The following is a 13,782-nucleotide window of genomic DNA, read 5'->3' on the forward strand; positions in this document are numbered from 1 at the left end:
GCACACTCCATATTCCATATTGCTCCCCATCCACCCAGCTTTATCTCAATAATGTATTTTTGAAACCTGTCCACTGCATTAATTCACAAATATTTCTGCTCATTCAACCACTCCACTTTGGTGATAACAATTTGCCATTCTTCCTGTAGCATTCCCTAACTGACTTTCTACATGGTATCTAGGATAAGCTTAACATAATTACATTATTAGTAATTACAGCTCTGTCTATGCTCCCTACTTTTCTTTTTAGTGCCCAGTTACCATTTCAACAATTCACAGCTTTACACATCAGTACCAGTCACTCCAACACACAGGTAACCCACACACACTCATCTGAACAAGCACACATCAGAACTGAGGACTATGTATGTCAAATCATCAATGACACAGTGCAGAGAAGGTGTGCTGACATTAAAGATGTACATAAAGATTTAGAGAAACAGAAGGAACATGCAGGTGATTCCAGTTGCTGAAATGGAAGTTTAGAGTCTCAGTTTTTGTTACAGTTGGAATTACAGTAAAGTTGACGTGTCTGAAGAGACAGATTCTGGGTGGGGTAAATTTTCAAAGCCTGTTCTTAAACCGCATAATCAGGAGAAAGTCACTTGATGCAAAGAAGATTCAGCAGTTTAGACAATAAGTGGCTACGCTCCAGAAAGAAAACTTTGAGTTTTTAGTAGATGCAAGGGCTGAGTGTGACGCCCACATCTAACACTGAAAATTTATGGACCCTTAGTCTTATCCTCCTACTCCTTTGTGGCCGACTGTCAGCAGTCTGAGACTTCAGAGGTGTTGGAGTCACTGGCAAGTTTCCGACGTTGCCTCACAGATTTCTCCTCATCCTGTAGAGAAGACAGTGTTTTAACCATTTGGTGCAACTTAAATCTAATGCCAAGAGATCCTCCGTTTCTCGCCTGACAAAATCTCATCTTGAACACAAGATATCAAACATAAAATGTCTTAGGAAGGTTTACAGAACCTTGGTACTAGCATGTTTGACATAATAAAGCGTATGGTGACTGTATGTTTCATTGTATTATTTGTAATGTGGAGTGTAATAAACATTGAAGCATTTAAGGGTCTGAAGATTTGCTGGAGAGCTTTTCATCTAAAGAGGTGAGTTATTATTGTTTCATTGGAGCAAAGAATGGTTGCTGGAGCTCAGAGAATTAAAACTGTAGTGTTACCGTCTGAAAAACTCCATTCTGTCCCCACTCCCCAGGAGAGTGGTCTTCAGGGTACTCTGCTTCATCCTCCTCTTCCTCCCCTTCTTCCTCTCTTACTGTGTCCATTCCATCTTCCTCATATTCTGTCAGACAGTCCGACTCCTCCGCTGATCAGAAAGATTTAGAGGAGATATTATAGAAAGAAATTATTGAGACTGACCCATCCATTTAAGGTGGCACTCATAAAATATCAGGAACATCCCCTATTATATTCAAGAAAAGAGACAAGGATACAATTCCTTATTTATCAGACTTATTGAATTGTACGTTGTCACAAAGGAGAATGCTGTAAGCTCTGTCTTTACTATTCTACATCAGAAGGAAAATATATTCCAACAAAACATCAAGAGCAACTCTTTCTAGACAATAATGAATTAGTAATTATTTACCTTCTGCAGCAAGGTAGCTTTGGACTGGCTCTATCCTCGATACAATCTCTGCAAGATCAGTGAAGTCAGCTCCTGGACACGTGTAGGACTAATGGACAACATGTTATTATTAGTATTACATATAGAACTTGCAGGTTCACCTTTAAAGACACGAGTTACAGCAGCCGTGTAAGATAGGATTAATAGTTTAAGTGTGCGTATGTGCCCTTCTCACATCAGTTCTCTTGCTGTCGTTGTAGTCGGCTGAACGATGGTCCTTCAGCATGTTCTCGATGATGTCACCCCGAGCCCAGCCAGTGAACACTAACTTGCCGTGCTGAAAGCCCACATCCTGCAATACACAGTAGTTCAAATGAAAGCTGTAAGTGTTTAGAAACAGAGCAACTGATTTAAATTCAGACTGAAACACTGATGGATCCTGTGGTGTATTTAGAGTAATAATCAACATTTATATTTGCACTATGGGATGTTAAACCAACAGTTGACTAATTAAAGCTGTGATAGCTTTTCTTATATTGCAATATACTATCTAAAGCTAGTAGCTTTACTTAAAAAAAAACATTAAAAAAATTAGCTGTCGATTCCATTTTCAAAGAAGCCCACATTGTTTTCCAGTATAAACAGAAACCAAAGTAGTACTTCTCCCTTTTTTGCCCAAATAATCAGATGATAGACACACGAATTTTAAAGCTGATCCATAATATGAGACTAGGGATTTACACAACTGTACTTGTTTTTCAGATTCTCACCCTTCAAAGAGATTACACCCATTTTGGAAGTAGTCTGATTTCAGGTTCACACAAATAAAGTGTATTTTTGTGCAATTAAAAACCCCATACTGGGTAAGTAACTCACATAGATCTCATCAAACTTGCCAAAGTCCATGGTCTTGAAGCGGTCAATGGGTGGTCTGATGTACTCACAGTAGGCACTCTTCTTAACCACTTCTAACTGTCGCACGCACGACACATAGGCCAACCGTGACTGGATCTCTGCCATGTCCGGCACCTACAGAAGGGAGTATCATAGATCTTTATTCAGACAACACACTACCAGATTTCACAATAAATAAATAAAGATGAATCTGCTGATTCCATAGCAGAATTGGATATGCTACACATTGATCAGATGGACTCAAAAGGTACCACTGCCTCATACTGCCAACCCATAAAAGGCTTTTTCCCAGAAAAATCTTTCATAGAAAAATTTTGGCACCCTCTAAGAAAGTTTTAGCTCGAGCCAAATAGAAACATTTGGAACCAGTATTGTTGGACTCCACTTACTCAGTTACAAAAGACATTTATGTTAGCCCAATCTAAGACAGGAAAACTCCTGCATCCAGTACCTTTACTTTCTCTGCCCAGGGATTGATCCGTTTCCACAGCAACCACCAGCCCGACAGGCAATCGCCATAGTTACACAAGTCAGTCTCATCTTGACTACCCACGTCGATGGCAATAACTGTTCTGGCACCCGTGTTCCTCGCAATGTCCGCTGTTAGACGTTTAACACCAGTTTTTTCACACACAAGCACACAATCACGCAGACGAACGACCATAGCGTCACAAAATCCGGCAGCAGAGATGATAAGACAATAAATACGGTGTTAATAAGTTTGTTTCAGGTTTGCCTCCAGAAACCTTCATTTTTAGAGGCTCAGTGTTCTAACAGACGTACACCACAAAAACACAAAACTTTTAAGACATACAAGTTGTAAGCTCACTTCAGAGAATTTACAGCCAATTAAATGAGATGTATATATGTAAACTATACATATTTCCTGGCCAAATAGCACAGGGCCTTTTTTATCCCCTTATTAAAAGGAGCTTTGCAATAGTAGGCATTTTTGTGGTGTTGAGTCTGTGGAAGACAACCCACAAGCCTGAAACACTGATCCAGCACCCCAAGAACAACTTTAAAAGCACCTACACAGAAGGCAGAGTGAAACAAACAAACACAGGATGTTAATTTGACAAAGTTCCCTTCCACTGGATCAATCTTTTGGGCTCAGGCAGCACCATATTTCACAAAGCATCAGCCGGGACACAATGAGAAATGATTTAAATGCAGAGCAGAAAACTGCAATAGGCCAGTCTCATTGTGAAATATGGTTCTGTTTCTTCAGTACAGAGGATACTTTTTTATTATAAATACATCAACCCAGACTCAGGGGAATTTTCACCGCCACATCAAAATGAAAACTCCAAGTAGTATGCATCTCAATTGTCATCATCATCGCACAAACATTTCAGGAATATGTACCTTTGGCTCTGTGCAGTTGCTTTTAAGCAATGATCATCCATTTACTAGTCTGCAGACAAAAAAAAGCTGTTCCCCTGAGTCTGAACACACACCACTGATTTTTCCTCTTGTTGAAAGCATGTGACAAAAAAAACTTACGTTTTATTCTTACAGCTTAAACAGAAACCTCACCAGGCAGCTTTTTTGGGTTTGTTTTAATGTAAACTTGCCTGAAGTAGTTAATTTTGAAAATGTGTGGAACACTTGTATGATTATAATACCAATTAAGATTTTGCTGCAAGCCTGTTAAAAATATTATTGCCAATCATACAACAGTTTCAACATGAGAAGAATCAGAATGTAATCTCAAAGCAGACTGGCGTCTTATGCATGGCGGTTTTGATGTCAGAAGAGGATTTGTTTCCATTTCTTCAAATGTATATTTACTAGAAACTTCTCTCCAACATTTTTAATTCTATCCCTATCTGACACCAGGCTGCTTCACATACAAATACATCCCCACTGTTTAATGCAATATTTCCTAGTTGTAGAAAAAGCCTTGTATTTATATAAAATTTAAATAAACTTTAAATGTTGCATTTCTTCCCCCATCTGGCAAACCAGGTTACTTCAGCGATTGATCTAAAGTATAGTTTGTTTTAATCTGGGCTTTTCAGTCCACTGATTTGAATTTTCTCATTATATAAATTTGAACCGGCTTAATATTCAGATGGGGAAAGCTCAGCAATACCACAGGACTTTCCTCCATTAACATTAAGCATTCATCCACTTACTTAAAAACACAACCTCTTAATATTGCTAACCTAAAAACCACCATTCAAAGCATCCCCCCATCACCATCCCACCTTCCCCCTCCACTGGGAGACAGGAGTTGGATAGAAATTAAGGACTGGATTGGTTCGGGGTGGGGTGAGGTGGGGAGCAGGGGGTTACCACCTATACTTGCCTGGCAGGTTGTTGATGTAGCCACCATCCATTAGCAAGTTGCCATCTTTGGGGTCGCAGAGAGGCGGCAGGTACCCTGAGAGGGTCATGCTCGCCCGTACATAGCGCCACAGTGAGCCTGGCACACCAAGGAGGGAAGGAGGGAGGAGGAAGGGGGGGGATAACATCTCAATAATGTTTGCTATACGTTTCAGATTAGTGTCGACACAGACCGCAATCCAAACACCAGAGCGAGGTCGGACAAAAGAAGGTAGTCGATCCCTGCAAAGGCTAGGACTGTCGTTCTGCCTACCTTTAAACTCTGCTGTAAACCACTACAAACCTCATTACCTTGCACATAGATCCTGTGTGGCTTGTGCAAAAGGTAAAAAAGTAAATGGCAACCATCACAGAGAATCAAGGTTGTTTCATCTCCAAACTATGTCCCAAAAACAGTGCTTCACTGCATATGATCCTCCTTTATAAGTTCCTCAAAATCTACAGACCTATTGCAACGTTAGTGAATAAACCAAAGCAGTAGAATCCAATTTTACTCCTATTGCCAACTGTGTGTAGGGACGGAGCAGTAGTAGATGTTGATGTGACAATGTTTGGAGATTTTTCAGAGTGAATATTACAGGGAAGCAACCAGCCTACTCTGTCCTGCAGTACAGCTCAGTGTCAGCAGAGGGCAGGAGCAGACAAAGTGCTGCATGGGTTGGAAGGATAAGGAGCACCACAGAGAAAAGTGAGGGGTGCTACTATGCATAGAGAATATGTGAATGCTTGAAGAGAATTACATTACTGAAATGTGACTTCTGAAAAAACACCACTTGCAGATTTTCATCCCTGTTGATTGTTTGTCATTTTAAGGGCTTCGTTGACTGTGTATAGGAGGTGCAATGTGCAACAGCAAGATCCAGAACACATATTTTCTAATAATAATAATAATAATAATAATAATAATGATATTTGTCATCAATATATATTTATGAAAGATATATAGATGGGATGGCTTTAACTAACATACTGGCATGCATAAAAAAGCAAGCAAAGCCAGGGGAGAGGACAACAGCTGGATAGGAGGGATTGAACATGCTCCTGTAGGCAGAGATGACTGAAATAAAATAGAAGCAGGGAATCAAATTGCATTTCAGTCCATTTGACATACACATTTAGGTGAATTGGAACACACAGTGATTTACATGTGATGTCAACATCTCATGTAGATTGCAGCCGTTCACCATCTCGTCAGTTCAACACTGAATACTGTCTGTTCTCTATGCTTGATCTCGAGCTAATAAATCTGCCAACATCTAAATTAATTGAGGTTGACTTCAATTGAAAATGACAAAGAAGAAAGAAAAAAAGCCAAGTACAGTGGTGCATGAAGACATGCCTCAACCTTAATGTCATAGGAGAAGTGTGAGTTTCAGCAAATAGATGTGTTCAGATGAAGCCTGATGATCATGCAGCTCTCTATGACCGACAGATATCCAAACATGCATGGAGAAATCCTGAGACTGAATAAACACAGTGGAGTTCAGTGGGTTTCGTGATTTTTTTTTTTTTTTTAGGTGACACTAAGCTAAATGGATAAAACGTGTTCTCTGTGTGAATAACAAAGTCAATGGGAGAGACGGTATGATGCAATCTGGGCTTTAAGATATATGTAGGATGTAGTCTTTCCTTCCAAACCATGGGCTCCCAATATCCACCAAGTCAAGGTGGGGTTAGTTACATTGAGAACTTGGGAGGGAGACGAAAGAAGAGGAGGGTAGCTGGGTGGTTGATTGTCAATTTGGGGATGGAGGCGGGAGGGGGGAGGTTTTGGTGAGCGGGTGTTTAAAATCTGACCTGGGACATTGTTAACATAGCAACCATCCACAAGCAAGTGGCCATCCTTGGGGTCGCACAGGGGAGGTAAATAGGGGGTGTAGGAGGCGCTGGCTCTAACATAGCGCCAGACACAACCTGTCAGGAAATGGAGATGGAGAAGGAGCAACACATCAAATATGGGCCAGACTCCACATCACAGATGGGGTAAAAGAAATATGAAGGAGAGTAAAAGAAAGAAAGGAGAAGAATAAAGAGAGAGAGAGAGCGAGGAACATGGAGAAAGAAATGCCTGCAAGATAGTGAGGAAACTGTAAGTAGCCGCAAGTAGCTAAAAAGAGAAATGGGAGTATAATCTCATCAAAATTACTTTTATATGCCTGTGATTTTAAGAAAATATTGCAAATTCTAATATGATCCAACTTTTATATAGAGAGCTAAACTGCAGGAGTACTCTATAACCTTTTAAATGTAACTATTTGAGGGAAAAGAGGTTACCTCAGAGCTTTGTTCAGAATACTAACAGGATATCAAAATATTTGTGAAGTAAAATTTAATTCAAGGAACAGAATATGATCTGACATGAACAGTTTATTTTTAGGATAAATATTAAAAGCCAGTGGTGATGTAAATGAAAGAAAATGAAGGATAAAGAACAAAGTATCAGAGAACAAATTTGAAAAGAAAATAAAGAACAGTGATGCTATCTGATGTGTTCATTAAGCATGTCAGAGAAATAGTATTAGCACTGTTAGATGACTGGTTCATCCAGCAAGGTGCGATAAAGACAAGAGGACAAGGGATAACTGTAAGAGACATGAGATGAACAGACAGAAACAAGGAAAGAGAGACAGACAGAGAGTCTTAGGCCTCCAACTAAAGCTTCTAAAAAATATAAAAAGGGAAAAAAATCCTAGGTAATTTTTCTGTAAAAGATTTGCAATTTCTATTTAGCTTCATTCATCTTAAATTTGTGCCTTGGCTGTGTTCCTCACTGGATAAAAACCAAAGTAAGTAATTCAAACTCTCTGCCTTACAACAACCATCAAAATGACAGTTATTATTTCCTTTCAGTGACTCAGAGTGACATATTCACAATAGCACCAAGCTAGAAATGCTGGACAAAAGCAAACCAAAAAAACCCAAAACCAAAGAAAGCACAGAATGGAGATGAAGGAGTGATGGATGCAACATGGGATGGAAACCACTAAAAGGCAATGCGGTAAATGGTAAGTTAAAGTGTTCTGGATCCTACATGTTGACATGGGAGAAGATTCAGTATTCTGAGGTGAGTGACTACACAGGTTATTTTGTCTTTGTTGTAAACTATAAATGAGCATATCTGTAATGTCTCTCCATGCTCAGAAAGACCAGACATAAAGTTATATATGAAGTGAATTCGGGGAGTTTTAAACATAAATTGGATTGACACTAAACAATGAAAAAGCTACAGGTTTGTTTGTTTTTTATATTAGCACATGGCGATAGTAAGAAAGGAAAATTCAGATATAGAAGAGAGAGGAAGAAAGAAAGAATGAAATTTAAGTAGGCACATGATAAGAGGCAAAAGATGGAAACAATGAAACCAAGTAAGAAGGCGTAGCTCTAGCAGTTAGTTCATCCACATGCCAAGATGCAAACATAAGCATTCAGCGTGCTTAGCTGCAGGACTGAGACCTGAAAGCTTATGAACTCCTCAAATCCAGCAATCAGCCAGTTAATAATTCAAAACACTGATTTTACATCAAAGACTACAATAACTTCATTTAATGTACAAGACTGAATATTAGAAACGAGCATTACACAGAAAATGGTAAACTGGATTTGAGGGTTGTTTTTTCCACACACAGTCGTTTTAGATTGCAGAGATTCATTTTGGCTATTGTTAGTGATGGTGCATTTTTAAGCAAGTCAAAAAGAACACACATCTCAGCAAATACACAGACAAGCATCAAAACATACATCCTTTCTTTTGTACATACTTAGCAAAATCTCTTTCTAACACTTTAATGGAGGCATACTCCAAACAAGGTTGAACCTGGCATGTTTTTTGTAGGAACAAATAAATGGGTTTGCAAACGAAAGGCTACATGTTCCTTTGATAACTGCACTGTAATCACATATTCAAACATTTTTAATTATCCAATCTAGTATTTCTCCCTGTCTCATATATTTTTGATATGAGGAACTTAAACCTGCTTTCAGAATAACTTTAAGTATCCTCCCACGGGTAGTGGACACAGTAAAAGCAGGCCTCTGTTTTGCCCATTTCCAGATGCACGCCTTGGATGCTATTCTAGTAGTTTTGCATAATTTACAGTTCAAAAGAAGAAGTGGCTCACAGGGATGACTTTTACATGTACTGACCTCATTACTGGAAATTATGGCCCTATATATGAGAGAAGGTACAGAGAAGCATTGTAGCCTCCCCCCTTAATCAAATATACAATTTGCCACCTACACATATATCCACCATATTAGTATTTGTCTATGTGGAGATTGCAAACACACCAGTTCAGTTTAGTTTGGTGTACATCCACCTCCAACCTTACATCTGAGACTTCTGAGAACATGCAATCCTGCCACTCTCATAATGCATTAGCCAGCTAAATGCTTGTTTGTGGCATCAGCTTAAGTCTAAACGTACAACATTTACAGATTTGCCATCTAGAGAATACGAGACATTATAATCCCTTTAGTACCTCGTGACACTTGACTGAGTAGAACAACATGCCAGTATATTCACTTAGATAAGAGCTTTGATCACTGTACCATATTATTTCTGACTGACTGCTGCAACCATTTAATTACATATGAAACCAATTTCACACATTAGTTTTCTGTCATTCAGGGCAGTAAAAATGGATTAAGTTGGGTTAAATTTAAAAAGAAGCAACTGTTCATTTCCACTTACATGTATGAATGAATGTGAACTATTCTTAAATCTTAGTAAATGTACTCCATGTAAACATAATGTGAAATACAAACGTACTGTAGTAATCTCGACTAAATTTTAAGCTAATAAAATGCTACAGGGGTAACGACCCCTGCGGTTAGAACAGCGCTCACTTACCATCCTGATGAACACGCATAGCTGAGGCCGTGATGTCAGTGGTGACGTTGAAGTACGGCAGCCACAGGTCCTGGGAAAACATTTTATTTCAAAGTTAATGATAGAAAAAAACAAAACCCTCTTGTCTTATGGCAAGGTTGTTGCAATGGGGAAAAAACATTTTGTACCACAGTCCCACCTCTATTTGCTTGTCCTGAAACACTTTATAGATGCTGGTGTTAAAGGCAGAGCCAGAGAACATGGAGGTGATGGGATAGGTAAGATCCAGAACTGTTTTAAACACCGAATTCATTGCCTGTTAAACAAAGAATTGCAGGGAATTAGTGATGTTTGTCAGATTTTTGTGAAAAACTAAATTGTCATCAGATATGACCAAAAAAATGATTGCGTTGATAGTCCTAGATGTGTGTGCTCTACCTTAGACCACTCTCTTGCTCTCTGTTTTGTTCTAACAGCACTCCTTTCTTCTGCATAAAGGGCACCGATGAAAGAGCCAATTGAGGTTCCACCCACTATGTCAATAGGAATCCCTGCTTCCTCCATAGCTTTAATTACACCCACATGAGAGCAGCCTCTGTAAGAGGGAGACAATTTGTCTGAAAACAAGCAAGTACGCACGATGCCGAGTACATTTACAACATCAGTATTTGAAATGGCTTTTAGACTAAAAGACAGACACATTTTCCTAATGCTGCTTTACTCTGTATACAGGCACAGCATAGTGTTTCCACATTAGAAATCCTTCCATACATTACCACACAGACATTAACTGCACATTAGTTTAGTACTGCTGAACGTTTGTGAACTTTATTGGTGCAGAAAGTCTCATCGACGTTGCTCACCTAGCACCACCACCTCCAAGCACGAGAGCAATGCTGTTTCCGGTGAGGACTCGGGCCAGCCGAGAGAAGTCACTATGTCTGTCTGCCGTTTTCTCAAATACCTTCTCATACACCTCCCTCTGCACGAGCACAGGAAGAAAAACACACAAAAATAAATACAGTGGTTACATTTTATTTTGTGTAACAATATTATCAAAATATTACAATTGCTGTTATGTTGAACAGTAAATAAGGCTGGATGAGGTTGCTTTAAAAACAACAAAAAAACAACAACACTCAAGCAACATTTTAATGAATGAAATGATGCAAAAAACAAAAACAACAAACCAACCCCCCCCCCCCCCCCCCCCCCCCCCCCCCCCCCCCCCCCCCCCCCCCCCCCCCCCCCAAAATAAAAAAAAAAACAGAAAAAAAACAGTGAGGCCTCCCCAAAGTGACAGGGGAGTGCTTTGCCAACTAAACCTTCTATGATGTTTCCAACATGAAGTGCATACTGGCAGCTGTAACAGAGTTACAAAAAGTTTTAGTGTGAGAGCTATCCTAATGGTGTGTCTTGTGACTGGAGTGCCAGAAAAAGAAATTACTCTTCAAGGGAGTCAGGAGGTCTGGCTAGTATTTAACAATGCAAAAAGCTGCAGATGTGAAAGGGTAATGTGTGTGCACGTGCCCTAATTAGCAAAAAGCAGAGAACTGTGTATTGTTTACTGTTAAAATGTGAGGCTCAAACCCATGTGGACTGTAGTTAATATCAATCTAGCATACTCAATATTCAAAACAAGGCTTTTATATTCTCCTAGAATATTGTACCTTCAAGAAATTATGGTACTGATATCTCTGCCATTCTGTCCACCCCTAAATGTAAATAAACTGAAAGCATCTAAAAATCCTATAAAAAATTGACTCTGTACCAGTTTGCTGGGACCTCGTCTGGAGAAGACCCTCCGGGGACACTTGAGGTGAAGATGCCCTGAGCACCAGCTGCGCATGTTGAGCCACTCGACTGTCCTGGAAGGTCCAGGTCCATCTTCTCTGTGCAAAAGGACCAACTGCTTCAAAGCTCGCACTGCTGTGTTTTCCAGCATCTGCTCCAACTGAAGGAAGACGAGACAGTTAAAGTTATCTGTTGCCATTAGATTTCTTCTCTTCCCAGCTCTTTTCCCACACACACACACATACTTCTCCTAGTGTAGGTTCCTGGTCCCCCAGACCAACAATGAGGATGCAGTCAGCCTGTCGGATGCAGCGCTGTGTCCATGGGGTCATGCTGTTGTCTGTCTGGTAGAGGACAATCCGATTGATGTCCTCCTGCTGGGCCAGCCAGCCAGAGAGACGATACTCATGGATACTGATGGATAGAGAAGAAAAGCAGAGACACAGACAATGACTTGGAGGTATGAAAAGTAGCAGAAGTAATTTGTTTACATTTTAATACATTATAGGTATGCAACACGAACCACGCCTACAGCATTTATAGCACTTATTTGCAATGCCTGTCTCTACAAAAATACTCAGTAACATCTAAACAAGTAAGGAAAAAATAACACACACACTAAATGCATAGCTTCAAGTAAAGCCCAAGCAACAAGAAAAAAGGGTTTGTGATACAGACAAGATTCTTTGATTATCAGACTGACCTGTCCAAAGCCGAAGCACCCAGACGTTCTCTAATTATGTCACTGGTTAAAAGTAATGTAGGTCCTACAAGAGTCAAACAAATTGTATATCACAAAAAAGTAAAGAACTTGTGCGTTTGTTTGTCGACCTGCTTTAATTTAAAGACACAGCTACACAGAAGTCAAGCAATCCCACTAAAAAAAGGATTTTTACGAACAAAATTGAAATGTGTGGGTTTACCAATGGCACTAAGTGCATGGCTGAGCTCTAGGTTGAATGCATTGATTGGCACTTCATCACAAACAGGCAGCACTGCGACAGTGGAGAGGTTGCTTGCTGGGTTGGTGACATCAGCACTTGTTGTCATGCTGGGAAGACTGAGGGCTGAACCTAAAAGATTGAAACAGTGAACAAATGGAGTGAATGAGAAACTGAAGGCTGTAAAAGCACAGCTGGCTGGTGAGGAAGCACGCATGTGTGTGTTACTGCCCTCACTAGTCAATACTTGAATCGCCAAAATGAACTAGACTATGTCAAGATAAATTAGCATTCAACTACATGACCAGAGTGACGCATAACGCCATCCTGCACAGGCGTGGGGGGCGTTACCCTGAAAAGAATATAACACTGCTAACTTTAGCAACACTAATCAAACTAGCATGACAAACTAAATCTGTATGTGCAACCACATGTCCCAGTGATGACGTGCAATAATAACAGTAGTATATGTGTGTATGTCTCGGCAACATCTGCAATATTTAGAATACCATTTAATTTTTGAATAAAGTGAATAATGGTCTCATGTGGTTCTGCATTAGTTCTCAACCTTGCTCATTAGCGCATGCTCATTTCATTAAATCTGGTCACCTGATCTTTTTTTTTTTTTTTTTTCTTCTGCTCAATTTACTGGACTTACCAGAGAATGGCCCACGCCCCTGCTGCAGATTTCCCAGAATCTTCTGACCCAACAAGTGGATCAACCTTGTCACCACCTAAACACAACAGTAGAGAAAATTGAAAAGAAACTATGTTATTATAGTACATTAATAACATAAAAAGCCACTTAATAGTACTTCAAGGACAAAGTCACAGACCTGTGGATATCGTCGCTTGATGTTGTTAAGGGTTCCCTCGGGCAGTTTAACCAGCTCAGTGTCTCTCACAGCATGGACCGTTGTGGCTCTTGGCTGTTTGGTCAGCGCCTCCACCTGATACATAGTTAGATTGGATTAGTCCCTCACTTAAAACTTAAAAAAAAAAAAAAGAAATGAGAAGAAATCTAATCGAAATTTTCCAGATGTGGAAAAATGCAGCACACTGCTCTAGTCCCAATCCTAGCGCAGGACCACAGCTGTTTTTAATTTAATAGTTTTGAGCTTATTTTACTAACTAGTATCTATTCACACATGGGTAGGATGAGACAAAAATGCCTTGTTCTCACCACTCCAATGAGTTCTCCTCTACCGTATTCCCCCACCAGTTCTTTCTTGCCGTTCGCCTTGCGGATGACTGAACGCAGACGTCCATTCAGAACAATGTAGGTGCAGTCTGACTTGTCATCCTGTCTGTTGATGCGTAGATTACAGAAAAAAAAAGCATATTTTACATTTACCGTT

At 39.8% G+C, this 13,782-nt stretch overlaps 1 protein-coding gene across 3 annotated transcripts in view; it reads right to left on the bottom strand.

The window, feature by feature from the left end:
• pnpla6 (patatin-like phospholipase domain containing 6) overlaps positions 1-13,782 on the bottom strand; it is a 30,857-nt gene that overhangs the window by 891 nt on the left and 16,184 nt on the right. For 2 of the 3 annotated variants that reach the window (XM_014336479.2, XM_005931291.2), the window contains exons 19-36: positions 13,608-13,731; positions 13,261-13,374; positions 13,083-13,158; positions 12,407-12,556; positions 12,187-12,250; positions 11,729-11,897; positions 11,461-11,643; positions 10,553-10,671; positions 10,128-10,284; positions 9,889-10,005; positions 9,711-9,780; positions 4,824-4,940; positions 2,961-3,109; positions 2,471-2,623; positions 1,830-1,946; positions 1,616-1,703; positions 1,188-1,333; positions 1-842 (exon numbers count right to left, since the gene is read on the bottom strand). The exon at positions 1-842 is cut by the window's left edge and continues 891 nt beyond it. In XM_014336479.2, coding sequence (XP_014191965.1) covers positions 768-842; positions 1,188-1,333; positions 1,616-1,703; positions 1,830-1,946; positions 2,471-2,623; positions 2,961-3,109; positions 4,824-4,940; positions 9,711-9,780; positions 9,889-10,005; positions 10,128-10,284; positions 10,553-10,671; positions 11,461-11,643; positions 11,729-11,897; positions 12,187-12,250; positions 12,407-12,556; positions 13,083-13,158; positions 13,261-13,374; positions 13,608-13,731 — 2,188 coding nt within the window. In that variant the 3' untranslated portion in view covers positions 1-767. Of the gene's footprint in view, positions 843-1,187; positions 1,334-1,615; positions 1,704-1,829; positions 1,947-2,470; positions 2,624-2,960; positions 3,110-4,823; positions 4,941-6,658; positions 6,776-9,710; positions 9,781-9,888; positions 10,006-10,127; positions 10,285-10,552; positions 10,672-11,460; positions 11,644-11,728; positions 11,898-12,186; positions 12,251-12,406; positions 12,557-13,082; positions 13,159-13,260; positions 13,375-13,607; positions 13,732-13,782 lie in introns of all 3 variants that reach the window. The other variant, XM_005931292.2, reaches the window with a different exon arrangement.

This window comes from Haplochromis burtoni, unplaced genomic scaffold (genome assembly GCF_018398535.1).
Source record: "Haplochromis burtoni strain Fernald_Lab_line unplaced genomic scaffold, NCSU_Asbu1 Contig_140, whole genome shotgun sequence".
Taxonomy (NCBI): domain Eukaryota; kingdom Metazoa; phylum Chordata; class Actinopteri; order Cichliformes; family Cichlidae; genus Haplochromis; species Haplochromis burtoni.